At 40.6% G+C, this 27529-nt stretch overlaps 1 protein-coding gene across 2 annotated transcripts in view; it reads right to left on the minus strand.

Annotated features, from left to right (window-relative positions):
* Nucleotides 1-10758: 10758 nt before the first annotated feature.
* Nucleotides 10759-27529, minus strand: part of stim2b (stromal interaction molecule 2b) — a 52480-nt gene continuing 35709 nt past the window's right edge. The window contains exons 3-12 of one of the 2 annotated variants that reach the window (XM_056369401.1): nucleotides 21052-21163; nucleotides 19222-19333; nucleotides 17344-17459; nucleotides 17008-17185; nucleotides 16725-16902; nucleotides 16381-16542; nucleotides 15444-15544; nucleotides 14445-14683; nucleotides 14134-14323; nucleotides 10759-13361 (exon numbers count right to left, since the gene is read on the minus strand). In XM_056369401.1, coding sequence (XP_056225376.1) covers nucleotides 12728-13361; nucleotides 14134-14323; nucleotides 14445-14683; nucleotides 15444-15544; nucleotides 16381-16542; nucleotides 16725-16902; nucleotides 17008-17185; nucleotides 17344-17459; nucleotides 19222-19333; nucleotides 21052-21163 — 2022 coding nt within the window. In that variant the 3' untranslated portion in view covers nucleotides 10759-12727. Of the gene's footprint in view, nucleotides 13362-14079; nucleotides 14324-14444; nucleotides 14684-15443; nucleotides 15545-16380; nucleotides 16543-16724; nucleotides 16903-17007; nucleotides 17186-17343; nucleotides 17460-19221; nucleotides 19334-21051; nucleotides 21164-27529 lie in introns of both variants that reach the window. The other variant, XM_056369400.1, reaches the window with a different exon arrangement.

Below are 27529 nucleotides of genomic sequence, written 5' to 3' on the forward strand. Positions count from 1 at the left end.
ATCGTAAATGCTGATTACCCAGAGTATGTATTGTATATAGATGCTCCTTTATTCTGTTAATCAGAAAGCAAAGTATTCTAGGATGATTTGCACAGTTGTCCAAGTGTAAAGTGTGATCATTATAAAGGCGAACAAACATTCACATTTTAAGTATTTGACACTTGACAGACTTGAGCTGTTAATGGTCCCCAAAACAACACTGTTTTCTGGTACGGCTGACCTCAACCCTCCGTTCTCTCTCATTCTTATTCCCTCAATTTCTGATATACATACACACACACAAACACACTCAGGTGGTGTGGTTATGGTTGTCAGATATGCCAGCTGTGTTAATAATGTAGTGAAGGTTCAGTGTTATCTGAGCCCGGAAGCCTGCACAGGGCAAGTCTGCCATCTACTGAGAAAAAGAGAGGAGACTTGCTGTACATCTCTCCTGTGGTGAGGCATATAGCCTCTTCTGTATTATGATGCAGATATTCATCTTTATCTTGCTTGGTGTGATTTTAAGTCGTTATCTTGTGTGTGTCACCAAAGGTTGGCTAAACTGTCAAGTAGAACTAGATGTTTTGATCTCTAGATTTGGTTGTTTTAACACATTTTTCAGTATATCTTTAGAAATCAGTGAGCATGGGAACAAGGCTGTCATAGCTCTCTCCGAACATAAAGAAATAATAGTCTTCTGGGCTTTCTATAATATCGGCTCATGTTGACCATTTGTTGGTTTCATCATGCTAACAGAAACCTAACCAGCTAAGGCTTAGCATACAGGGGAGGCTAGCTGAAGATGAGTTTCGACTGTAGAAAGAGCAAACGATTATTTACAGGATTTTTGTTAATATTAGTTAATGTCATGTCACTAAACTTCTCAACCTGTAACAGACTTAACACTAACCTCTTGTAATGTCTACATGTTTTAAAAGCTAAAGCAAAAGAATTCTCTTTCTTTATGTTCTCTAGTAAATATATTAGGTATCATTTCTGAGATATTTGTCTACATCTATATGTTCACCCACTGTTAATGGATACTTAACAAAGACACTGTCTGAGAGTTTATTTCTAACACTGTGCACTAGTACTGAAACAAGGTTACATCCATGCTAGCACCTCTTTCAGCTCTGAGCCAAATGCTAATGTCAGCTTGCTAATATGCTGATGTTTATACGGGCATAATGATTCCCACATTTACCATTTTACTTTAGTGTACCAGCATGCTAACATTTGCTAATTAGCAATAAACACAAAGCACGGCTATACACTGGTTGGAATATTAGTTTTTCAAGTGTTAACTCATAAAGAAAAATAGCCTATAGGACAAATTAAAATTTGACCTGATGATGACTCTAGATAAAATGTCATCAGCAGAACTTATTATAATTAATCCTGAGGGAAACATTAATCTGTGTACAAAATGTCTTGGCAATCCAACCGATAGTTGCGGAGACATTTCACAAATAAAAAAATCACAAATGTCATCCTCATGTTGGCACCAGAGGAAAAGTCAGAAGATCAACAAAGTCGTCAGGGCTCATCTTCTGGGGACCACAAACGTCCGAACAAAATGTTTTGACAATCCATCAAGCTGTAAAAAATATTTCAGTCTGGACCAACGTGGTGAATTAACTGACAGACTGACACCACCATAGCCAAGTGTTGAAATGAACTCTGGTAGTGTTAATTAGTGTTTGCTGATTTTGCTTTCTACTTTTCCCCATCTAAACATGTTGTATCTTATGGTTTCTCTTCCTTATATTTTCTTATATCCAATGAAGCCAAAAAAAGAAAGCTTAAAAATAATAACAGTGTATGTCAGTTTTGGAGGATTTTGGAAGGATGAGTACATCCATGTTTTTCTTCAATTGCTCTCCATCTTAGCAGCCATTTGGCCACCTACAGCACTGCAACACTGACAAGTGTGCTGTAGAAAGAATGAAAAATCTGTTTAAATTATTCTACGTGGGTGTCCTTTTGAAATTTCTGGGCCCAAAGCTGTTAATTCCACTTCTGATTGATTACTTTAAGAAAAAAATAAATCCCATTTCAATTACTAATTTGACCCCGCAGCAGCTTCCAGCACACTTAAATATGTATGAATGTCACACATACAGTCACTAATCATAGTGAGCCCACAAGTGAAACTGTGGATTAAAAAAGAATGTATATATTGTATAACTCCCACGCAGTGTTTTTAATCCCTACATATCCAATTTTTGCACAATTGAAGGGATTTGCGCAAAGTTGTGTTTGACAGAGAAGATGAAATGGAAGATAAACTTTTCTTTCTCTTAGAGTATCTGTCCCAATGCATCATTCATCAAAAAACTGATCAAAACTCTATCTCCTTCATCATGTCCGCGTGTTGCACATACCTATATATCTTCGCGTCTGTGCAGTTATCTCTTCACAGCCCAAGCTGAAGATATACAGTAGAAACTTCATCTTTTCTGTCTCATCCTGCACAGGGGTTCCTGCACTGTGTCACCACTGAGCTCAAAGGGGGAATCTGTGACTTGATAAGTCCGGGTAACATCAAGGAGAAGCGATGTTTTATTCATCGGCACAAAGCTCCTGAATTCACTCAAATCAAATTCGCCCGCCTTTGTTTGAGAGATCAAGCTTGAGGTTTGACACATATAGAAATGATTGGATTTCTTAGACTTATAAAAAATAAAAAATAAATAAATAAAAAAAAAGGAGAGAGGGAGGGAGAAAGTTATGAGTGCAGAAGAAGACAGGGTGATGTTTTTTGGGGAGTTTTAATGAGAATATCCATTTTTAAATAATGTAAGAATTAGCCTAATAGCTGAACAAGTTTATTTTCCTATATTAGAAATTTTAATGAAAAAATGTTATTGCCCAAACTCTTGCACAGTGACTTTTATTCTGTTCTGTTTCACTTTCAGTTTTTCACACAATCCGCTCCAGCATTTCTTTTTTTTTTTTTTTTTCTCTCTCCATAAGTCATCCGCTCTCACATTCGGGGTGACCTTGGCACCCTGCTGATCCACTTGTTTTGTTGCGATTCTTTCATCCTGTGTTTCTCTCTCATGCCTCCCTCCTTTCAGATTCCATTTTTCTATCCCTCCTCTCTCCCACTCTGATCTCCTGCTGTCAAATAAATTCAAATACTTTTTTTAGAGTGGCTGCACACCGAGGTCAGATGTGATTTAGAAAAATTTAGGATTTGCTTTACTTTCAGATTGGACAATGCTGTAATTGCCATAAAGGTCTCATCTCACGATAAGTGCTGAACAAACCCGAGACGAGCCCTGCAGGGATTTAAAAACGATTAGGAGTGAATTTTTATGAAGTACGTTTGGGTTTTTATCTCATCTGCTCAAACGTTCTTTTTTTTTTGTAATTTCTTTTGTTCTCGTTTTATCTTCCGTCTTGTTTCACCGCGTTTCATCAACTAAAGTAAATTAAACTAAACCCCTAGACTCACTTCACATATCACAGCAGCAACTTCGAGTGTCAACTGTGTGATCCAGGTCACTGCAGCAATGTCAAAGAGTTACAGTGCTGTCTCATTCTGAATCTACGTCGCACCCAGGTCTGAAGATTTCAAAATTTAAGTAATTTCTTAAAAATTTACAAACTTTATTTTTGGTTTCTGGTCAGTATGTTGACCTAGAGGGAGATTAACCTTCATTATTTCATCATAACTTCAGCAATCAAGCTTTAAAACAAGAAAAACATTCTGCCTATTGAGTGACAAAAATCCTCATTTTAGGTAGCGCCAAGAAAATAGCACGTTTCCTGAAAAATAGATTTGCACTGGTTCAATTTTCTCACCCACTAGCAGATCATTTTCAAAGTATTTTACACTTAGTCATGGATTTTCATGTCTAGCACCTCATCTTATAAAGATTTTTAACCCAGTCATTTTGCATAACAAAAGGTGGAAGGTGGGTTTATATATCTACACATAGATATGCTTTAACTGTAAACGGAGAGGAGGATAAACCCAAGCTGTTTATGATCATTATGTAAAGTACATTTCCAAGCCCTTCATTCACCTGCACAGTGTACAACCAATAGTTATCATACCCTATAAGATATGTAGTGCTGTTGATCTGTTGCACCAGCTACAGGTCAGTCAAACTCCTTTAAGGCAGCTGAACAGCCACTGGCAGTCTCTCTCTCTAAGTGGAGGTGTCCTTGTAAATCTAATATGTGCCGCAGTCTGTCAGTCAGTGGCGTGTCACATCTTTTAGACCTCAGCGTGGCTCAGCACTGACTCCGTTTGGACTTCATCATGTCTTCTGACACAGTGTTGACGATAACAACAAGGTAATTGCCTCAGAAAAGCAGCTGACACCTATTAGACTAACCCTGCTCCATAGCTAGTAGCTTCTTTTTTGTTACTGTGGTTGAAGCTTTCTCTGTAACGGCGGTGTCACTCATGGAGCTTGACAGGAACTATCACAGATAATTTTAGGTGCCAGACAAAAACACTACAATTAGGACGCAGCTTTTTGTGAATCATCAGTAGAAAGTCTACAGTTAGTCGGGCTGGGTGTGTGTGGAAGCAGGATGAGAGCAAGGAAACATTAAGCTTCCTCCCAACCACAAAGGTTTTTCGAGCCTGATACATTTTCAAAACAGTCAACATTTAAAAGATTATATTAAAAAAACATTAAACACATAAATCATTAACTATTTTAAAATTTCAAATCAAAGAGTGTCCTTTGTACACAGGATATCGCAATGCTGCCAGCTACGAGGGTGGACTCAGAGAAATGTAATTATTGAAATCAAAAATTAGAGAATACAGAAAACGAATCCAAAAAATGTAATTGTAATAAGCAATTAAATTATCCAAAAAAAAACACCACAAAATAAATGATCATGTATTTCTGAGTTTAAACTTCCTTTAAACCTGTGGTTCACCTACACAGGTACGACTGGTCAGGGCCGCCGGAAGCATAATGTTCTTATAGTTTTGACATGACCTGTTCTACTCTCTCAGAATCACTTCTTACCTTGACCCTAACCAGTCTGCAAATTTTTCTTTTTTTTTGGCAAACCACCAACTAAAGAGAGAACAACTGAAGTCCAGTCTTCCCAGGAGAGCAGGTTGCAAGGTTGTAATTTTTCCCTGGAGACTGAGACAGCTACTGCCAGCACCCGCCGGTTTATCGGTGTTAGCACTGCCACCACTAAGGTGCCTGCTGCTAACAGGTGGCTAACCTGGGCTAGGCTAGGCTACTGGCTTGCCGGCATTTGAGGAGCTTCCAGAGCCACCCAACTTCAATTTTCCGGCCAGACGTTTTGGGAAAGAAACTTTCAGCCATGCATTTACACTGACTTGGTTTGCTGAACGGAAGTGGGTTCATTACGTGGATGAGTGTGGTCGCGTTGTGTGTTTTGCATGCGTGAAGAGGCAAGAGAGGGAAACCGGTTGATTTTTTTGTAGCACCTTCACCTTGCAGAGGAGCTGGACCCAGGCCGTCCTGATGCTGGGCGATGTCACCGGAGAGTCTCTGTCACAGTTCAAGATGAAGCAACATGTCTATCTAAGCTCCATCCACAAACAAGGGCTCTGTTTACAGAAGCTGAGAAAGTCTGTGCCTGCCCATCTCTGTGGCCTCATCTGAGCGGACTATGAAAACATGGCAACACCATGACCCAGAAGAGACTGGACACTGGACATCCATGCACTTATGAGAGACTTTCCACAACACCTGAGCGTAAGGCCACATTTGGATTGTTACAACTACTGAAGCACATTATCTGCAGCTCAAAGTAAGTTATTTGGTTTAAGCCTCCGCCGAGCAGTTTAATATTCAGCTGTCAATTACTTTTAACATCACGCCGATATAACTTTGCTGAAAAAATGTGCGTACTTGGATATGTTCTTGTGTGCTGTGCACAATGAGCTTTTGGATCTGCTCGTTACAATAGAGGCATACATTTGATGGTGTAGTATTGTAAGCTGCCGCCGAGCAGTTTAATATTCAGTTGTCAACTACTTTTAACATCACACTGATATATCTTTGCTGCAAAAATGCTGTTGTTGCTACTGCTGCTGCTTTTTTGGTGTGAGTGTGTGGCAGTATTGTTGTAGGCATATGTTGTATTTGTATGGATTGGGGTAAAATGCTCCTCCCACTTCAGCACCCCCACTGCCCTGCGACTGGTGACCTGTGTGCCCTGTCCACTCTTAGCTGTGATGGGCTTATCCTGCACAGGATGAGCATGTATTGATATTTATATTCATATTGTATGCATGGATGTGTCATTGGCATGACATTTTATTTTTCTGCCTGAGGCTAAAGTGTCTTCTCTTTTGACTGGATCTTTTCCTTGTTTCAAAAACATGGAGGTGAGCATGTGATAAAGAGAACATTTTTGTTTTAATAAGATGAGTCTGTATGTTGTTATGATTAAAAATATTTCTTGCTTTGGCATGTTGTAATAATGAGAAAAATTATATGAAAATAATAAGGTGATAAAATTATTCTTCAAACAGCATATCAACAAAAAATGTCATTTTACGCATGCAAAATATTTAGTCATGGTGAAAAAGATTGCAACATTTTGTGTTAGTAGAAAATAAGCTATGCTTAGCTTTTTTATGTGATTGGAGCATCAATACGCTGCCATATTCAGGACATTAACTACTAAATCAAAACTCTTATACATGACGTTTGGTGACATTTTGTAATTCCCAGCATGGTCCCACCAATCCCTTTTGAAAAGGATTCTGAGGACATTGAGTATTAATGATAATAATAATAATAATAATAATAATAATAATAATAATAATAATAATAATAATAAGCAGTGATGCTTTAATTCCTCTTGAAAATTAAGTTAAAACATAAATGTCAGTGTTAAGAGTTGAATTTTTTTTGCCCTAATCTTCATATTTTATCTACTTGTGGGCACCCTTGGGGATTCACCACTCCCAATCAATTAATGTGGAATTCCCCAGCGTCTGAATGCTTAGTTATGTTTTGCATTCATGTGCAGCTCGACAGGCAGAGCACGGGGGTTAGAAATTTAATTCACGTTCAAATATGGACACACTCATGATCCTGAAAGGTGCTTTGGAGGGAAACTGCCCCACCTCTGTCCTTACAAGTGCTTCGGCAGCTCAAACGCTGCATAAATCAGACGACTTTACAGCTGAAACTAAGTCACGTGCAGGTGGTAAATCAGAAATAAGCAGGTTTATCCTGCATGATAAAACCATGCTTGCTTGTTTGTGTGTCAGCTGATAGGTGTGCAAGGACTGATGTTGACTGGCTGTGATCACCTATGCAAATCTGATTAAGCTCTGTTTAATCACACCAAATCAATCAGAGTGGCGTCACTCAGAGATGTTCAGATGACTCCGGTCCCGACAAACATTTTTCTGATTTGTTCATTTTTATATTAATGAAGCCTTTGATCAATGTTAGCTGCTTTAGGGCAGACAAATTAAACTCACAATTGCTTATTAAAAAGATTCATGCAGCTCTTAAGTGTAATATTATTTTTAGAAACAGTTTTAATCAAGTCTACCTTTGCACAAAATTGAAGATGAAACTCAAGCTGAATATTTTTTTCATGAGTTCCCCCTCCTCCTGTGAATGTGCTGCATATTGAATGCCCTGATAAAGTATCTCATTTGTCACCGGCCTGAGTAGAAACCGTCGTAGTATATTGTAAAGCTATGAGTATTTTTTGTGGTACTTTTGTGGAAGCCGAACAATGAAATACTCTAGTTTCCAAATCTCCATGCGCTGAGCACAGTTGGTGCCAAAGCTGACTTTGTCTGTCCCAGTCTGGGTAAACATGGCAGCCGTCAGCATGGACTCGCCCTGGCTGTTTAGGACAATCTCTCTGTGCTGTGAGTGTGCACATCTGCATTGGCATTCCAGCGCTCACAGCTTCTGTTTGCCTCTGTCTAAAATTGGCCAGGTTATCTTTTCTTCTTCTTCTTTGGTTGAGATTTAGTTTCTAAAGTGGTCTTTCTTTCCTTTTTTATTGCTGCCCTTTCATATCTTATTCCTGTACTGCTTCCCTTTTAAAAACATTCCACCTTTCCTTTTTTTTTTTTTTTTCTGCGCATGAAAAAGGTAGACGGCAAGCCCCAGTAGGTCACAGTGCATTAACCACACTAATAAACCCATTACACTGCAATGGAATGGGATCCAAACGAGAGAGGGAGAGGGTGTTGAGTGATGGGGATAAAGAAAGGAGAGAGGCTGATTTTGGCAGAGTGGAGTGGTAGACTGAGGAGGGAGAGATGAAGCACAGTGGCAGGTTGGGTAAAAGCCTCACTGATACACACTCACTATGTGTGTGTGTGCCTTTAAGCTCTCTGTCTATTCATTATGTTTTCTAGCAGCATTCATTAAGGAGAGGATCTGCCATCTTCTGCCAGGGCATTGCATCACTTTCTGCTCCTGCACGGCTCCTCTTTCTGAGCATTAGCCTCATTGTGGGGCCAATTACAATACTGCAGTGCCGTTTGGGGGCCATAAATATCCACAATGTGTCCCCAACCTGTAAAGCTCCTGTGAGGGAAGACAGGAAAGCGGGGAAGTAGAAAGTAGGAAGAGAATATGGGACAAAGTAGCAGCTGAATGCAGTTTTAAATGTACTGCTCTAGAATCAGTGAGCGAGCTTGTTGCAGAGTGAACAGCTGTCACTGACATTTATAACTCTGAAGTGAAGCTAGTTTGGCAAGTACAGTATACTAAGTCTATCTATCTATCTATCTATCTATCTATTTAATAGTAATATTATATTTCCTTTTCGTTAATGAATATATTTCCACATACTTTTAGCGATATCTCACTATGTACCTAAAGTTATGATAACAGAGCATTACACTTATGTGTGTTTCTGGAATACTTCATTCCAAAAATATATGTGATGTTGCCATGGTTTTGCTTGTACAATATTGCCAAAAGTTTTTGGACAATTCAATGTGCTTTTTAACACCATGATAAAACCTTGGCCATTAATATTTGAAAGATGATTTTAGGTTCCATGACTGTAATGGATGATCCAAAGAATCTATATGTCTAATCTTAGCATTATATACAGTGTATTATACTATAAATAGAGGTTAGCACCTGTCAAACATGCAAAATGTATGTATGATACTCACTTTCAATTTGAAGATTTTGAATGGCAACGTACTACCTACTTGCACTATTTGACAGTTTCATTGGATTTAAATGTTTATATGCAGTATGCTTTCCATGCTAGGGCGAGGAAATAATATAATGTCCTCGAAAGCTCTTGCTAAGTAAGATACAAAACTGTACAAGTTAAAAAAAAGATCAGATTAGCTGATCGAACAATACACATTCCTTCACCTCTGGATTTCTAACATGTCTGTGTACTTGACAGTAAAAACAAGTGTGATGTGATTCTGGTCTCTCATTGCTGACCAAACATCCACTCACACTGTGTCGGTCTCACAGTCAGGGAGTGGCTGCTGCTGTTGGCTTCCTCTGATGCTCTGCTGACCCCATGTGGCCGTCACTGTAACTGCAGCTGTGAAGCGAGGGGGGGCAATAAGTTGGGCTGCTGTGAAAGGCTGGGATTTGTTGCTGTGTACAGTAGTGCCCAAACAGCACATTCATCACCGGCAGACGTCCCCGCTCCTCTCCTACTGTGCCGAATTGATGAACCATCAACACAAGTTTCATCACGTTCACTTTATATTGATAAAGCAATCATGCATGCTTTTCTTCTGTGTATCACGGTTTCCCCCACTCTCAAGACAAATGGGGTGTCAGAATGATGTTTTTCCCCCACACTTCTGCTGCGAGGAGGATGTGGGCTCCAAACGGAGGGTCACAACTGTTTTCTGCTGGAAACGAGACGCTTTGAGCTCAGCTGAACTGCTAATGGGTTACAATGTGTTAATTGATTAATTTCAAATTGTGAAAGTATTTCAAAAGTTTGGTTGTAATGAATTACAATTTGAAGGGACAATACCAGCCTGAATTTAAAGTATTTAACAGTTATACTTCCTGTTTTATTGCGTGAAATAATTCCCAAAATTCAATTCATCTTTCTTGGTTTCAAAATTTCATAAAAACTGACACATTTCAAAAGACAAGTCTACAATTAGTTTGTCATTCAAATGATACTTTATCAGCAACGTTTTAGATAAGTAAAGAAAAAGAAAAAACACCTAAAATTAGCCGGTTTCAGCTTATCATCAAATGTGAGGATTTGCTATTAAATATAAGAGATTAACTGGAATCAGCTAATCCTTTCAGCTCCTTCTGACTTGCAAGACACAGACTTTTAAACCAGATGGACAGAATTGAAGCAGCAGAAGTTGAGATGATCTGACTTTTATCCATACTTTTAGTATGGGTCAAGCCCAAAAAACAGAGGATCCTACACTTCCCATGATGCAACTCAATAGAGTCTTTTGTTAAACACTCCCTGCTTGGCACAAAAATATCCATATATTTCAAACTTTACCTCTCCAGTTTTGTATTACAGGGCTTCTTTTCAGCCCGAGCCGAGATGACCCGGATGACATCATCAGGGTTATTTTTCAGAAATGGGGAATTTCCCTGCAGCGCTGCAGAAAATACAAGACAAATGTCGATGTGTAATCATTGGATTGCCCCTTTAAAATTGCATCAGTGCTTATGTGTCCACTGGCTCAGTAACAATTACACAGAGCTGTTAGGTATTAAATAATGAACAGGAATAATATCCAAAATGAGCTTTTCTCAGATGTATGAACCAAGTGTGAATCATGGCAGCAAACATGACTCTTGAACATCTTCGATGCCTCAATTTTTTTATTAATTCGTCTACAGTATACAAATATTCACACAGAAAATGTTCTCAAAAAAAAGCCCCTGTCTCGTAAACATTCATTTTCTCCTCCTCTTGCAGTCCTGTCTTCTACTTCCCTCATTGTGTGCTGTATTGTTCACGACCTTCCAAATATATATGTATTTTTTTTTTCTTCTTTAAAAACAGAGGCCACTGGATCCTCTCGTCATCGTGTCGTCCTGTCACCCAGACACACCTCGTGCACGGCGTCACCCCCTGACATCGCATCTCCGCTGACACGGCCGTCATGTAACCACATGACCCGTCGTGTTGAGCAGCAGCAGTGACAGCAGCCAGGTCCAGGATGAAGGGAAGAAGGCAGAAATCACAGTGTGAAGCAGGAGCTCTTGACATCAGTGCGCTCGGTGCAGGCCCAGAGGTGAGGAACGGGACCGTATTGCATGGGTCGGCTTCGAGCTTAGTGTGTGGTGGTGGTGGTGTTGGTGTTGGTGGTGGTGGTTGTGGTGGTGGGAGGGGTGGCGAGTCTTGGTGTATCAATCAGATCTGGTCAAAAAGTCAATCAAAAAAGTTCATTTTGTTGAACAGATAATCCTTAGTGTTCGTCTTTAAAAAGCCTGGGAACAAACATGGTAGAGGCCAAAGACATCGCAGTAGAGTGGAGACATCCCTGCAGCTGTCTTAGACTCCCTGGCGCTCATGAATCCTCAGAGTCATGGCACTCCACCCACAAAAAGAATTAATTGCACACAATTTGACCGAAATCTGGTAGTGACACCAAGTTTTAGAAAGGGACAAAGGGTTTAAGACAAAACAAAATGGAAATGGTATGTTGTATGGCTACAGAATGCAGTTAATCAAGTAATAAGGGAGAGCTAGATTACAGGGAAAATGACTGGTGTGGGTTAAATCTGCATATTCAATAAACTCTCTTCAGTAAAGATCAGTTTATAGGGACCCCCACCAATCAAAATGTATTTAAAAACATCTATCAGAACATAATTATGCTAAAACAAAGTATATATAATATGTATATATATATGTATATATTTTGAGATGTGCATAAACAGTGACATTGAAGACGCATCAGATAATTTTGGCTCTTGCATTATGTGCTGCATTTTCACTGCCGCTGCCCATGTGTTCCTCTCATCTCTATATCTTTATTCAATATGTACTCCGCAAGCAGCGGCTCTTTCCCAAAATACCAGGAAAGCATTAGTGCAACAAACTTTTAGCAGGATTTTTTTTTTTTTTTTTTTTTTCTCAAAGGAAATTAATCAAGTACATGAGTTTAGGACTCCAACACTTCACAAGATGCAATTCAGAATTAGAACAGGGGAGAAGTAGTTCGGACACTTGACAAAGAAACTGTCAAAAAATATGTTATCAGAAATCATAACCTTTATTTTTCTGGGTGTTTTTTTTTTTTTTTTTTTTTTCAAGTGTTGCTGTCACTATTGAAAGGGAGATTTAAATATTTTCAGTGGGAACAGCAAATGTCATTCTGCACTGGACATCAACAGTGAAACACAAGACATTGTGTGCTTGGAAATAAATTCATGGACTGCACCTTTAGGCCCTTAACCATAGCGGCTTTTTGGTTTGAACGCAAAGTAACTTTAACAGAAGACAGCGAACAGGTCATGTGTTGTTGGATGTCCGGATGACAACTATCATGACCTTTGATTGACCTTTCCTTGACCTTTGCAGGTTTTCCTTGTGAGGCTATGAGTGAACTAAATAAAAAGGCATTATTGAAAAATAAGGCTACCAGTCTGGAGCTTTTAAAGGCACCCAGACTGAGCTACATTCCATCTTTAACAACAAAAAGAGGAAAATAAGAGAGAAAATGAAATGTTTTAGCTTACAGTGATGTCCTTTTTTTTTTAGTATTACGGCTAAAACAACTCCTTTTATTTTATTTCTGTCTCTCTTTCACTATCTCACTTTGCAAGTTTTATTTTTTCTTCTTAAATAGACTTTTTAATTTAGAGGAGGAGCGCTTGATTTTCTCTCCATTGTCGCTGGAGTCCTGGGAGGAGGTGCTCTGGAGCTTGTGTTCCCTTCCCACACTTCGGCCCTCCGAGTCCAGGGAGGTGAGAGACGGGTAACGCCCCACGTTGGGCAGCATGCTCGCAGGCAGCTGACCGAAGCTGTAGGACTTCTCCAGGATGCCGTTGTACATGCCCTTTCCTGTCGCAGAGGTGACATTCCCCTGCGAGAAGGTTGCACTTTGGGACTCCGGGATGATGCGGGTGATGTCGGGTGAGCCTCTGTGTGCAAATGGGTGGTGCTCCAAGGCCGGGGAGGGCGAGGTGGAGGGTGGGCCTGAGGGGGTGGTGGCCGGAGTTGGAGGGAGAGGAGGAGGCGTGGAGTCCCTGAGACTGCTGCTGCTGCTGCTGCTGGTGTGGGTGGTGGTGGTGGGGGTGGACGCGGGAAGATCCGAACTTTGGCTGAACAGCAGCAGCTCCTCGCGGGAGATCTTGCGGTAGGGGGTCTCCGATCCTGGCGTGCAGGGGTTGTGCAGCTGCCTGCGGCCCAAGGAAGAGTTGAGAGAGTCTGTGTCGGAGCTGCCCTCCTGAGCCGGTTCCCTGACAGAGGAGAGCAGACACACGGTCATGACTCAGAGACCATGGCAACAACATTTGAGCAAAAGGTTGAAAAAGGAAAAAAAAGGAAAGAAAAGGAAAGAAGTTTTCTCTCTGTTGTTTTGACACTTGGAAAATGTAGTTAAATCTTCAACACAAACTGTCTCACTCAGCTGGAATGGACACAGTTCTTTGTAAAACAGTGACATCTAGTGGCCGTGTGAGAGAGAATCAGTCTTTTGAGCAAATGCCAGTCAACATTGTGTCTTTTAAGTACAATCATTAATTTATTACTATAAACCCAACCATGTGTTTATTATTGTAACCATGACAACAAAGGTCCTCTAACCTTAACAGATCATTGCAGATCATTTGAATCCAAACAATGATCTTTCCCTAAACCTAACCAAACCTTTACCACAGTATCGTCGCATCAAATGATTAGTTGGTTACTGCATTCAACCTGACTGAGGTCACTTTTTCAGTTTCCTTGGGGTTTAGTCTTTACTAACACATTAGTGAAGACAATTGAGAATACAGTGCAGGTTTAAGTGAAGATAAGATCCTGCTTGTTAATTAATTATGTTAGGCATGAACTAATTATGGTGTATCATGTAGAGGTAATTCATGCATCCTCCACATACTAGAAGACACCCAATGAGAAAAGGTTACCATTCAACCCCAAGATTAAAGCATCAGTATGAATGTCTGCATAAAACACCTGTGAGTCCAAACTGTAAAACCATTCCGCGGCGTTCCGGCCACCGCTACATACCCCCTCCTATCCGAGCTGAACATGATATGTTCGTCATCTGCCTCGGGGTGATAGGAGAGGGACGAGCTGGCCATGGACAGCAGGTCGGGGTCTGGGGACATCAGCGAGGACTGTGGGGAGCTCAGCAGGCTCCGGCGGGAACGACACAGGCTGCTGCTGCGTGTCAGCGAAGGCCGGATCATCGTAGCCGCTGGGGGGAAAGATGAAATAGCAAATGATGAAGAACGAGAGAGAAAACCACATTGAAATTAACCTCACTGCATGTTTCACTGCAATAGAGAGCTATCAAAACCCTCAACCGGCTAACTTACTCGTGAACTGGGGAATGATGGGAGGCGTATCCTCGTCCAGGTCATCCACTCCTCCTGCGATGGGGTAGGGAGGCACCGACACTCGCGGCATGACCACCCAGCTGTGGTCAGAGTAGAGGCTGGCCGTCAGGCTCGGTAGCCCCGAGTTGTTGACAACAGGGAAGCCGCAAAGCTTCTCGATCTGCTGCCAGCGGTGGAGCCGCTCCCTCAGGCACGCCGTCACCTCTGACAGGGCTTTCCTGAAAAACGCAGGTTACTGTTACACATTTATCGTAGATCATAGTGATGTCTGATGTGGCAGACCCAGTAAGAAGCTGTCTTTGCTTTGATTCGTCAGGATTTGATCAGTTTTGGCACGTGAGCCGACTGGTTTGATGTGAGCCTTGTGCCTGATAAAGTGGTCATAAAGAAGATTTTGCTTTGCTCTCTCTTCCGTCTGATTTGCTTCCTGTACGGCTTTTAAACACAAAGATATTCTTTACCTCAGCAGCGATATCCGATGTTAAAGTTTTACATAATAGCATTATGTGCTTAAATCTGTGCAGGAACTTGACACTGTACAGGCAGATATTGTCACTGGATATATTCGAAGAATTTAATCCCTGAACAAACAAAGCAAACTGACTAAAGATAAAGAGACAAATGAAAGGCTGATTTTTTTGTAGTTGCTGTGAAACGGCACCAAAAGCTTCACTCACTCTTTAGCAGATGCTGTAGAACAGTATAAATATGTATATGTATACAATCTGCAGTCATACATTATTGACCTGCTTTTTAATATGACACAAGGACCTTTTCTTGTCATATTCAGCACATTAATGCAAATCAATAGGGGCGGCTAAAACAGATGTGGCTGACAAACGCACAGGTCAAGGATAATGAATTCTCCTATAGTCATAGCTTTAGTTGCTCATGCATTTTTTTAACATGTAGTTACTGTTGCATCACATCACTCGTGTGTGTGTGTGTGTGTGTGTGTGTGTGTGGTGGTGGTCTCACTTTGCTTCTAGTATCTTGTGGTCCACCTCATCCAGTGATGAACTGTGGGCTACGTGAAGAGTTCCAAACACAGAACTTCTCTTCTTTTTAATTTTCTCTGCCTGAAATAAATTTAAAAAAAAACACAAAAAATATTTCATGACTTGAATTTTAATTAATCATTTTTATTCAGAATTTTCTGCTATGCAACAGTGGTTTGGTTTGCAAGGATCGACTGGAAGGCTGCCATTTCCTGCTAAAAGCGGATTCACCTCACTCATCAGTTCACCAGCCAAAAGATTACAGTAGTGATTATGTGTGTGATATTTTACATCAGTTCTACCACTACTCGAGGCCCTGCCAGGCTGCACCACGCTGCTTTTAAACAATACTGGCTGTCGACGAGAGAGCAGACTGATGCACTGAGCTTTATCTGCAGCCCGGCACCAGCAGCTTGGTGGCAGCAGTAAACATGAAAGACTTGAGCGCTCATACACTCCCATGTATGAGCTCCAAGTCACAGCTCCGTGTAGCGTAGCTTGTTACTAGCAAGGTGAAAAACTGGAGAAAGGTCTGATTTTGGCAGGTTTGATCATCTCCTGCCAGTCAACACCCAGGGCAGAAAGTTAAAGACTCTTGCAATGGATGTTAATGTCAAATCTGAAGTAAGAAAACTTGACGCTGAACTGGGAATGGCTGCAACATTTGTTAAATTATTTAAGAATATAAATATTAGAACAATTTTAAAAGTTAATGTTTTCCAAGCAGTTTCAGTCCAGATCAGTGGCTCAATATGAGCAAGGTAAATTCAAATGTATGCTTTTCAAACACTGCTGGCATTTACACAACAGTTTCTGAATCCTTTCAAAGACCTTGTATCTGGTCATTTAATGCTCTGTCACTGTGAGTCTTCAAGGCAACGTCTTAAAGACCCACGGTCAAAAGAAGAGAAAGTTACCTCCTCTTTGGCGACGCACAGCTGAAACTCTGCGTTCTGTTTCTTGATGTTGTAGTATTGAACCTCCACCTCGTGTGTGAGCTGGAGCCACTTCTGAAGAGCTTCAGGCACCGAGCGCTCCGACTGCATCTCCTTCTCCGCTCGCTTCAGAGCCTTACGCACCTGCACGGGAGGCACGCGACACATCAGGGTCCAGGGTCAGGGTAAGTTCATTGTCAAATGCTTTTTAAAACTTTACTCATGAGATCACTGATCAAGTAGTTGGTCTTTAAATTTCAAATGAGATGCATTTACTGTTTGCTGTGTTAAAATCTGTTTGCAAGGGGCAGTCCAGGAAGTCCTACCTGCACTAGCTCCTCCTCTGCGTATTTGAGGCGGCTCAGCTCACATTCAGCTCCCTCTCGCAGCTCTCGAAGCCTGTGAGCCTCCTTTTTGGCCCCGTTGATTTCATCCCTCATTTTTTGCTCGAGGTTTTGCTTTTCCACCGCCACCGTCCGGTTCTCCTCCTGAGCTTTTTCCAGCCTGGGAGGTGACAGGAAACAGACAAGTTGATGCATTTTCACATTTGAATCTACATCTGACTCTAAATCTGATTTGAACCTAAATCTGATTTATTTCGTTGTCTACCGGCTCTGCAGGTCTAAGAGGCTTTGCTCCGCGTTCTGCAGGCTTTCCAGGTCCTTCATCATCTGAGAGATGTGCACCTTGCTGGACTTGTTTTGCACATAGGCAAACCAGCAGCCCCCAACACCGATCACTATGGAAACCATCAGGACGAAGTCTTTCATCCAGTTATGTTGTGGACCTGCAGAGGGAGAAAGGCGGAACAGGACAACAGTTGGTGGCTTTTAAAAGTACTTCATTTAAATACATTTTATTTAATTTTTCTGGTGACCAAAATTAAGAGTGTTGGTATTTGACTTTTATGAATTGTGATGGTGTTTGAATGCGGTTCATACTTACGGAGAGGAGGACCAAACAGCACTGCATCCAGCGCCTTTAGGTTTAGTTTTTGTTTATGCCGCTGGTCTAATATCTTCAGTTGCATCGACATAAACGACGGTTCATTTGCTGCTATTCTGAAATATGAAAAGAGAGAAAAAGAACATTTAGTGCAGCTTTCTACACGGTCAGATTTCTATTATTTCTGTGTTCAATGGGCATTATAATTGTCTGTGTGCACAAACAAAATTGAATTTCTTGGTCCTCCAATTAAAAGACACCTTTGCATTTAAAAATTTTGCTAATCTTATATATATGTATATAATGTGTGTATATATATATATATATATAATGACATTACATTGGCAATGGTGTTCAGTATTACAGAATTTATAAAACATTAAGGCATTCCCTCCAGTCATAATAGAACCAATATATCCAATTTTAAAAATATTGGTTAAATACCCTGATGATGTCAGCTCCACAAAAAGATCTGTGAATAAATTAAGATGTAGGAGATTTTGGTAAAACTTTGAAACTCCTTCGACTAAATTATTGCTGTAAATATATAAAAAATAATGCAGGACTCAATAAATAATATAAAAACTGTAAAAATAATGTAAGAGTGTAAAAGTCACAACAAACAGATACAATATTGTAGTAATAAGTGTGATACTGAATGGAGAGCTCAAAGTGTTTACATTGTCTGAACTGTAAGTTAACAGTCAACCATTTCTCCCTCAGCCTTCCCAGGTCCTAAAGTAAATAATTTGACAGTTGCAAATCTTGATGAATTGGTAAATATCCCCCCATGACGCTCCAAAGGTGTCAAAACTGACAGAAATTAAATTCTGAGAGAAACCTGGTGGATGATTGAATCTTGGCTGCCTTTGGCCTCAGACTAAAAATAGCAGTATTGATCTTAAAAGCCTCACATCACTCAAATCCTACCAAGAACTACCGGTATGATTGTGTGCCTGTGGGTAGGACGTGCTCACACAGGTGCACACTCCGGCCTGCATGCATGAATATCACTCCGACACTAGATAATTCTCATGTGTTCTCTCCGTAGGTTGACCACTGTCCCACGAGGGGTTGTCCGCACGCCATCGCCATCTTCTCGAAACGGCTCAGACAACATGGCAGCCTGTGGAAACTGTGTTCCTTCGCTGTGACATCACTTAATGAGTCAGCACCCATCAGCCCTGTGGCGTAATATGAGACCCCCCTCAATAGCCCCTGTGGGCTACTCATGCCGTACATGCAGTTTGCAGAAAGTCACATTCCACAAGTGTCCCACTAACGTCTGGGTTCCTCCTGTAATGTCAGCTCTCAGATTACATAATCAACAATTTGATCCTCATCGTTCTGTACGAAGGAATTCTGGGAATATTTAGAGTGCTATGAAAAGACTAAACTGTCCAAAGTCAACCACATCACTCTGAATTCAAAAAGCATGGTGCACGGTTGTAATGTTGGCTGCATTTAAGATCATGTAACAAAAAGTGGCCTCCAAAAAAGAAAATGTCTACAGGCCCTGAGAGAAATCTTTTCTAATACAACATCTACCAGTTTGAGAAAAGTCATGTTCCCCCTATGTACTGCCTTTTACAACCAGCAGTGGGCAGCATTAAACAGAGCAAAGAAAACCGAGGGTGCCTGTGGGTATTGTAACAAAGATCATTATATTGCTGCTGCTCATAAACACTCTTCACTGGTCACCAGCGGCAAAGCAAAAACAAGAACATCTTAATTAGAGGATAAAGAATTGACATTTAGCGCTTGTACTGAAGGTGCAGAACAGCAACAATTCATTGCTTAAGTCTTGTCATCAGTATCACTGATGCAGGCTGTGTAGCGCTGTTCCTGGGGGGGGGCAATAAGGCGAGCCGCACTAACCGAGGTAAGGTGTTCCCCGTGACCCGGAAGTCCCGGAAGTTCTTCTCGTACTGCGGCAGCTCCACCGACTCCTTCAGCCACTGCACCGTGTCCTCCATGGTCCAGTTGTGGACTGAGGGAGGGAGTGAGAGCAGGTGAGTCGTTCATATATGTTTAAGCATTGAGATGTTGCTTTTGGATCAAGAGCAACTCACAAAGAAACAAAGGTTAAGAATAAACAGAGGTGGAAGGAGAGTTAAGATCCTTTAGTTCAGTAATAGTAACAAGTAAAAGTCCTTCATTCAAATCAGTCTTTACTCATTCTGCAGAAAAATGGCTCTTTATCTGATACTATATATATTATTTTTAAATTGTTAATACTGATGCATCATTTTCCTGTTGCAGCTGGTCTGGGTGGAGTTCTTGCACTAACTGCACTGACTGCAGTTAGTTTTATCCATTGGTTCCCAAACTAGGGGTTGGACCCCCCCTCCCAAAGAGTCACAGCATAAATCTGAGGGGTCCTGTGATGATTAACTGGCAGAGGAGAAAAGAAATAGGAAAGTTCTGCTACACATATCTACATTTGTTTTTTGTTTTGATTAGTTTTTGCTTTTACACTTTTTGAGTTTTTCCGTCTTTGAGCCTTTCACTGGGAAACATCTTAATCTGAGAAGTGACGAACGATTTTAAATAAAAGTAGAGGAGTGAAAACCACATCTCACGTTGAGAGGTAAAGAGTAACACAAAATGACACTCAAGTAAAAGAACGAGTGCCTCAGATTCAGATCAGGAAGTGTAGTTGCTTGAATATATATACTCAGTTACATTCCACGCCTGAGTATACATTTTTGTACTTACTACAAACAGGAAATTAGTGTAAAGATCAAAGAAACCTGATTAAAAATATATAATATACAGTATTTACAGCCGTGGTCCTGCAGCCTGCACCTCAACCAGAAAGTAGGAAGTTAATTTTCTGCTGTGTGAGTGTTTATTTCAAATACTAAGGGAGCATGAGAGCATGTTTAAAACTTGTTCCAAAACCGCTTAGCTCCACACATATTTCCAGAGTGATAAACAAACACTGCTGCATACAGGCTGAGAGTAACAGATTTGCAGGGGGGGCTCTATTTGAAGACAAACAACACATGTGACTTTGTGTCAGATCTTGTCCTCATGTGAAATTCAAATAAGAGAGAAGAGTAGGAGAAATTCATCTACAGGAAAAGTTAGTGTGATCAAAATGAAAAGAAAAAACATTTGCCCTTGAGCAGTTTAATAATTAAAATAATACCAGTAAATCATGATTAAAACTGCTCAGAATTGCAAATGGACTCCGTGACTAAATACGTCCTTAAACATTGATGAGTGTCGGCTTACTCAGACTTTTATATCACGATGTGCAGAGAAAATAAGAGGTCACACTTCTGGGTAAACACACCCTGAAGTGTACGTCATTGTTTAGTCTCTCCTCCAGCCCTTGAATCGTCGAGCTTGCAGAAGTCTGCTTGAGTTTTCAGAGAACTGGAAAGTCACTCAAGATGGTGATGAGGATTCTAGGGTTTGCTAAAGCGCTACAGGAGCACACCATGAGTGAAGAGGATGTCTCACCTGCCGACTGCACCTGGCGGATTTCTGGTATTTATATAGTTAAAAGGTGCCGCTGCTTTACTACAGATATTTAACAAAATAAAATGTTCCTCCTCTGTCACCACCTGTACTATTCTCCCTCCTCCTGCTTCAGTGAGCTTTTCTCTCCCCTTCCTCCTTTGCACAAGGCAGTAAATGAAGGGGGTTATGTGTTTTTTGGTGACCTTAGTGCAGAGACAGTTAACTTCTTTGCTTTACCTTCGGAGGTCTTCCAGCCCTTCCACAGCTCCTCCACAGTGATGTGCTGGTCTTCACGGTGCAGGTTGCTGTGTTTGTTGGTTTGCTGCTGCTTCATGTCTTCTATTATAAACTGAAAAAGAGGACAAAGAATTTTGGCTGTTCATAGTTATCACAATATGTATGGGTTCTTTTGGTCTACAACATTTTAAAATTAGTATTTTTCGCAAAAAAAAAAACTCTGGGGGAGACACACACGACTGCTTGTCTGTATATGTCCATGTGTGGTTTTGACAGAGGGAGCCGCAGAAAGTTGGCTTTGCCTAAAAGTCTGGCTTTGGATCACACACACACACGCACACACACACACTTTCTTTTCACTCTCCTTTCTTCCTTTTAGGGACTTTGAAAAGAGAAAGGCACCACTTCCACCTGCGTGTGCATTTATGTGTGTGTGTTCAGTTTCCGGCTCTCCTCCTTTGGCAGCTTAGAACTAAAGTCCCCCGCAGAAAATAAAAAGCCATAGCAAACAAACCCACCAAAAGAATTGCCAGAACACCAGTAGAATTAACATGAAGTATGGCTGACAACCGAACACCTCAAAGCATTTATCTTGGAGTACTGCGTTTGTGTGTGCGGTCTTGGCATCACCTAAAAACATTGTGACTCTTGTGTTGCTCATACATCCTCCCTGTTTTTGATAAATAATTAACCTTTGATGTTACTGCATGCTTATCCGCCAACATGTACTGCAATTTAAATTTGCGAAGTAGCAGCCAAAGGTTGCTGCGTGCAAAGTTAAAACATTTGAATTACTCGTATATACACTTTAAGCGGTTAGTTATGTGAAAGCTAGGCTAACCATCTCCTGGCTCCAGCAAATTAACGCACAAATGTGAGAGTGGTATCAATCTTCTCAGCTAACTCCAATGAACAATTTACCAAAATGTCCAACTCTTACTTGAATTGAAATTTTTTTTTTCGGAGCATGTCCTCCCTTATTGGTCTAATTAATGCTTAAAAATGTCCAAGATACTTGTACATTAAAGGAGATACACCTGAAACCTTATAGTTAAGTTCATGGACAACTTGATATGTCGTGAATATGCAAAAGTTGCATGTAGCAATTTAATGTTAATTATAAATATGTTGTAAGCTAGCAAGGAGCAGGCACATCTGCTGTTAATTGTTGCTATGGGACACATCAAGAGAAGCATTATCTGGTAGAATCATTAGCAAAGATGCTTAAGTGAAAGTGTAAAATCACAGAGGAATTGAGAGTTCCTGAGTTTTCATCCTTGGTGTGATCAGTGGGGAGCTGAATGTACTGTCTGTAGCACTAGCATATAATGTCTGTACATGTCAGCAGCAAATAAAAGGTGCCACAAAGTCAGGAAGTACAAGTTGGAGCAGAAAACTCATCAGTGAGGGTATATGAAATCATGTAAAACTGAACGTTGTAGCTGCAGCTGAGGGGGTTTTGACATTTCACACTGCGGTGAATCATAGATACAGATCAATGAGTTTCACGTCTGACTTGATGAGAATAAAAACAGCACACCCAGCTTCCCACACAGCTTGAAAGATGTCATGTGCCTGCAGTAAGACACAAGTTATCATTGATGCTTGACTGCACCAAATCTCCTTGAAACAGTCCTAAAAGCATTTAAAGATACAACTGCACTCCTCATGGCATAGAAAAACACAAACGTGCAGACGTGGCAATCATTTTCAAAACCCACTCACACACTTTCACACATGTCCACTGTGTGCACAGAGCGTCTGGAGTGGTGCTGTGAGTCTGACAGTGAATACACAATGGCAGTCAGGTGTTGAGAGGCTGCCTGCTACAAATGTCTCCAGCCTTGCACACATTTTCCTGTCATAGAAGAAGAAAAAAAAAAAAAAATTTCTGTCTGTGATCAAATTGAATTGTCAGAAAGTGTCCTCTGTGAGATTCACTCCTGGCTCATGCACTCATTTAAATATATTCTAATCACACATTTAAGAGAATGGAGAGGAGGATACTTAAGTTGTCAGAGTGAGGAAAAAATAGTGAACCCATTATTTTGTAGGCACAAAATCAAGCATCTTTTACACTGAAGGGTTTGAAAAATAAAAGCACAGGAATGGATACTGTAAAGTGGGTGAAAATGTATTTGAAAGCTCAATGTCTGTTTAATTAATTCATGCCTGATGTACATTTGTTTTATATAGTGGATAGCACCCATGTTACGAGTCCTGGACGGCTGTGGGAAGAAGGGTGTGCCTAATGGTGATTCCAAGTAGTTTTATCAGCAGGCTGATTCCACCTTCACACACAAACCTGGTGTGTGACACAGGATTTTGAACAAACATTCAACATGCATGTGACCATTCATAGCGAGTTGTGGGCAAAATATAGGTGGCGTGGCTATTCATGTCCACAACTGTGGTTTCTTTTCTTACTGCTAAAGCACAAATACTGTAGATTTAAAACTGTAAAAAATTGTGTGTTTGATAGGAAATGCTTTTACAGTGGAGAATTAATGAGTCACACACTGCTAACAATCTCGCACCTTTTGAACCTTTTGAATCACTTTATTAAATTGTTTCTTTAGGTGGGAGACAATTTCCAGCTTTTGGTCAGCATAAGATGATTGAGCATAATAACTACCTGAGTGATATGAACATTTTTCTTGCTAGTAATCAAGGTAAAAAAAAAAATTGAACTGCTGGTGGAGCTGGATGAATATATGTTAAAATATATGTACATCATTTTGTGGCGATCCATCCAATTGTTGTTGAGATATTTTAGCTTAGAAGAGATTCATCAGACTCACATTAATGGGTCCAGAATCTAACCTTATTATTTTGTCTCTTAGTGAAAGAATCGTGCAACACCAAAGGAATGTATGTCAGAGGGCTCAACTTCAACACCGATAGCTACATTTATAAGGTTGTAGCGACTACAGATTTATACTGAACCCTCAAATAATCCCAGAGTAACTCCGTGGTTGTTATAGCCTGTGTCCATCCATGTCAGAGGTTTTTCTAAGGTCCCCCATTTGGGTCTGAAAGGCTTTTTCACCACATCAGTTGTGGACAAAATACTCAAGAGAGGCCTAAAAACTTTGCACAGTGCTTTTTTTGTCTCTGTTCACCTTCTTCTTTCAAATGCAAATCAGTTTTGTCTCTGACGTCAAGCCAGGAAACAGCTAAAGAAACCAACTGTCTGCTGAGTCACTGGAGGGACCACAATGTGTGCAATACAAGTCCAAACAAATGTCTTTGCAAAGCCCTTAATGCTCACTGTACTTGAGAAATGAAGTCCTGCTGGCAGAGGGCATGTGCAAGAACAAGAATAGAAAAGAGTCTGAAGAACGAATGGTTTATTAAAAATAACTTACATGTGTAAATTTGTTAATCATATCAAACGTCTTCATTTTATTTACAGATAATTAGACGTTTGTAAAAGAGCATTTTTATAAAATCTCATCTCAAGTGAAACTGGGTAAATTTGGTTAAAGTAACATCCAACGAATCCAACATCTGATCACTGTGTAACAGATAACTCACTCAGGATCCAAGTCAAATATTTACAATAGCAAAAGAAAGATTACTCAGGAAAGTATAAAAAGACAAAAAGCTGAATCGTTGGAGGATTGAAAGTGACAGTAATTGTTTAAAGTGCTGGATCATGACACCTACTTGCGGGCAGGCCGGCGGAGCTACTTTGCATATGGTCAAAGGCAGCTTTGTGATGTTTTATAGAGTCATATAAAATATGTGGTGAGCCTTTGTGTGGTTGCCTTCAGCCTTGGTGGTTAAGAGTTTAGATAGTCTGATAGCTGTGATAATTACAGCCATGGTGTGGAGCCTGTTGAAATATCAAAGGAGGCGAAATTAATGCAAGAAAAAAAGAGATGAAGTGTTTTTTAGATCGTGTTTATAGAGAGCTACAACTCTCCCTGAGGACCAGCAGTCAATCCTGAGAGGACAATAGTATGTACACATATTCTATACTTACACACACACACACACACACACACACACACACACAGGCCTAGTACAGACAGGGTATGACACATGGTCACACACAGCCAGTGACAGACACACACACAGGGTGGCAAACAAAGACATATTTGTTCACATCAGATTCCAGATTGGGGGTAGTTGGCTGAGTTTGAGTCTCTTCCCATGAGCCTCTGCTCTCTCTCTAAAAGTCGACTGTGACTCTTTTCACCCCTGATATCGACTGTATCAGCCCATCTGTCCACATCTACTCAACTAATTTACTGAAAGTTATTACATCCACCGTCCATCTATCATCATCAACCCAAAATGAATTTACTCTATGACATACCTCCACATTAATAAAACCCATTAGGTATGTGAAATTGCAGATTACTGCAGATTTGATTAATTGTTATTAATGCGTCCTAAATGTGGGACAAAAAGTTTGCCGTGCTCGGATTTGATTTATGCAACACACAAATTACTTGGGGCACAACTGATTTATCACACATGACAGCTGGGCAGCCTCATTGTGAAACTATCACTTTCATGATTAAATCTTCCTCGTGCTTTTATTTTGAGAATTCAGAAACGAGCTTGGTTATTTAACCCAAGATCAAAGAAGGTATCTTTGCATAACTTCTTGTTAGAAGTTAAATTAAATTTTTATCATGATATTCTTAGAGCAGCAAAGGTCGGTGCTGTTTTTTTTTTTTTTTTTTCTTTAAGGACCCAAAAGGATGAAAATCTATCTTTGCAAAAAGTTTTGGTTTATTTGTCCAGGATTTGAGTGGAGGTGGCAATATTGATACACAGTTGAAAAGTTATTGATGGTTAAATCCAAGTACCAGATACAAATGTCTGTTTCTAGCTACTGATACCAAACATGGTACTATAACCAAAGATATAAAAAAAAATCATAAAAATCCAATATTACTATAAATACAGTTGACAAATTTATATCAACTCAGGATATGCATCATCGCACTGACCTACTCTGCAAGGGAAGTAAGTGGGCTTTTGTTTGTGTTCCTCTCATCATTTAAAAATGACATTTAACAGCAACATCTTCCAAAAATACACCACAAAATATGCTGCCAACCTTTTTTTAAATGGACTGTTTCTTTTATAGAGAGTAGTTCCAATGAAAACTGTCATCACTGAGGTCTGTGCATTATCCAGAGCAACAAGAACAGTGTTTCTTGAAAATGTTTTTATTAATGAAATAGCGCCACATTTTGTCTCAATTCGAAGCGGGAGGTAGTAAATGGAACGTTCCCTCTAGAACATTCCCAGACAAGTCAACAAACGCCTTCGAGAACCTTCCAAGATTCCTCCCTTCTATAGATACCGCCGGGACGCTCCATGAGCCTCCTCAAATGTCCTCTGATCATACTAACCTAAACACAAGGAAGACATATGTACAGTACAGTGTGCTCGCACAGATGTAGAACTCACATGCAAGCTTAATTTTTCCACCAAGATGTGATGCCAGGGCCTGTCAAGAACTAATAAAGCACATGCACATACACAGCAGCAACCCCCCACCCCCCCATCCCCACCCTGGCTGTGACGTGGGTTGGGCATTTGCAGCTTCAAAGTGATGCAACACGATCCAGCCAAACGTCTCCTTGGCAGACGGGCTGCGCGTAGCCCCAGCACCGCACCCCGAGGAGAGGACGTGCACCTGCCGTCCCCAGTGACTGACACCCCCCCCCCCTTTCCCAAACGTCACTCAAAACTCCCCGACGATGCCCAGACTCACAGAGTAACCAGAGACAGGATTATGTCTATCAGGATAACGGCTGGATTTGATTCCTAATGAAATTCTTCCGCAGTGGTCCAATTACAGATGCTTTTGGAAGACCGTAAAAAAGTAATTACTATTGGTTTTGAGACTATAAATACACATGAAGAGTGTATTCCTGTTTACATTTATTCAGGCTGATGGCAGCTTTGATCTGAGACCAGCCATGTGGATGGCAAAAATCTATGATAATGTTACTAAACTGACATTGTGCAGCTCATACAACTGCCAAAATCTACCTTTTACCCTCATCACAACAATTGATTCTGGCAAAGATCTATCTGCTTGCTTCCCCTAAGGGCTGTGTGTGTTCTGCTGTAACTCTCTGCTCCAAATATCAACTTCAAACAGCAGTCAAAGCCTTGTTCCCCATGCTGACTGATAACTCTGTGACGTGACATGTCGGTGAACACTGTAGTCGTAAAGGGAACTGAGATACTTGTTGGCCTCACCACTTCCTTGTTTGTTCTCACGGCCTCCCCACTCCAGTGAAAGTTTAAATAGGTTTGAGTGCACATGGTAGAAGGTACTTTTGTGTGTGTGTGTGTGTGTGTGTGTGTGTGTGTGTGTGTGTGTGTGTGTGTGTGTGTGTGTGTGTGTGTGTGGGCCCAATGGTAAAGCAGTTAATGAGAATCCAGTGAATGAAAATTGAAAAACACCATGGTTACATGCCACAGATGTAGCATCAGCTAGCTT

The sequence above is a fragment of the Seriola aureovittata genome, chromosome 23 (genome assembly GCF_021018895.1).
Source record: "Seriola aureovittata isolate HTS-2021-v1 ecotype China chromosome 23, ASM2101889v1, whole genome shotgun sequence".
Taxonomy (NCBI): Eukaryota; Metazoa; Chordata; class Actinopteri; order Carangiformes; family Carangidae; genus Seriola; species Seriola aureovittata.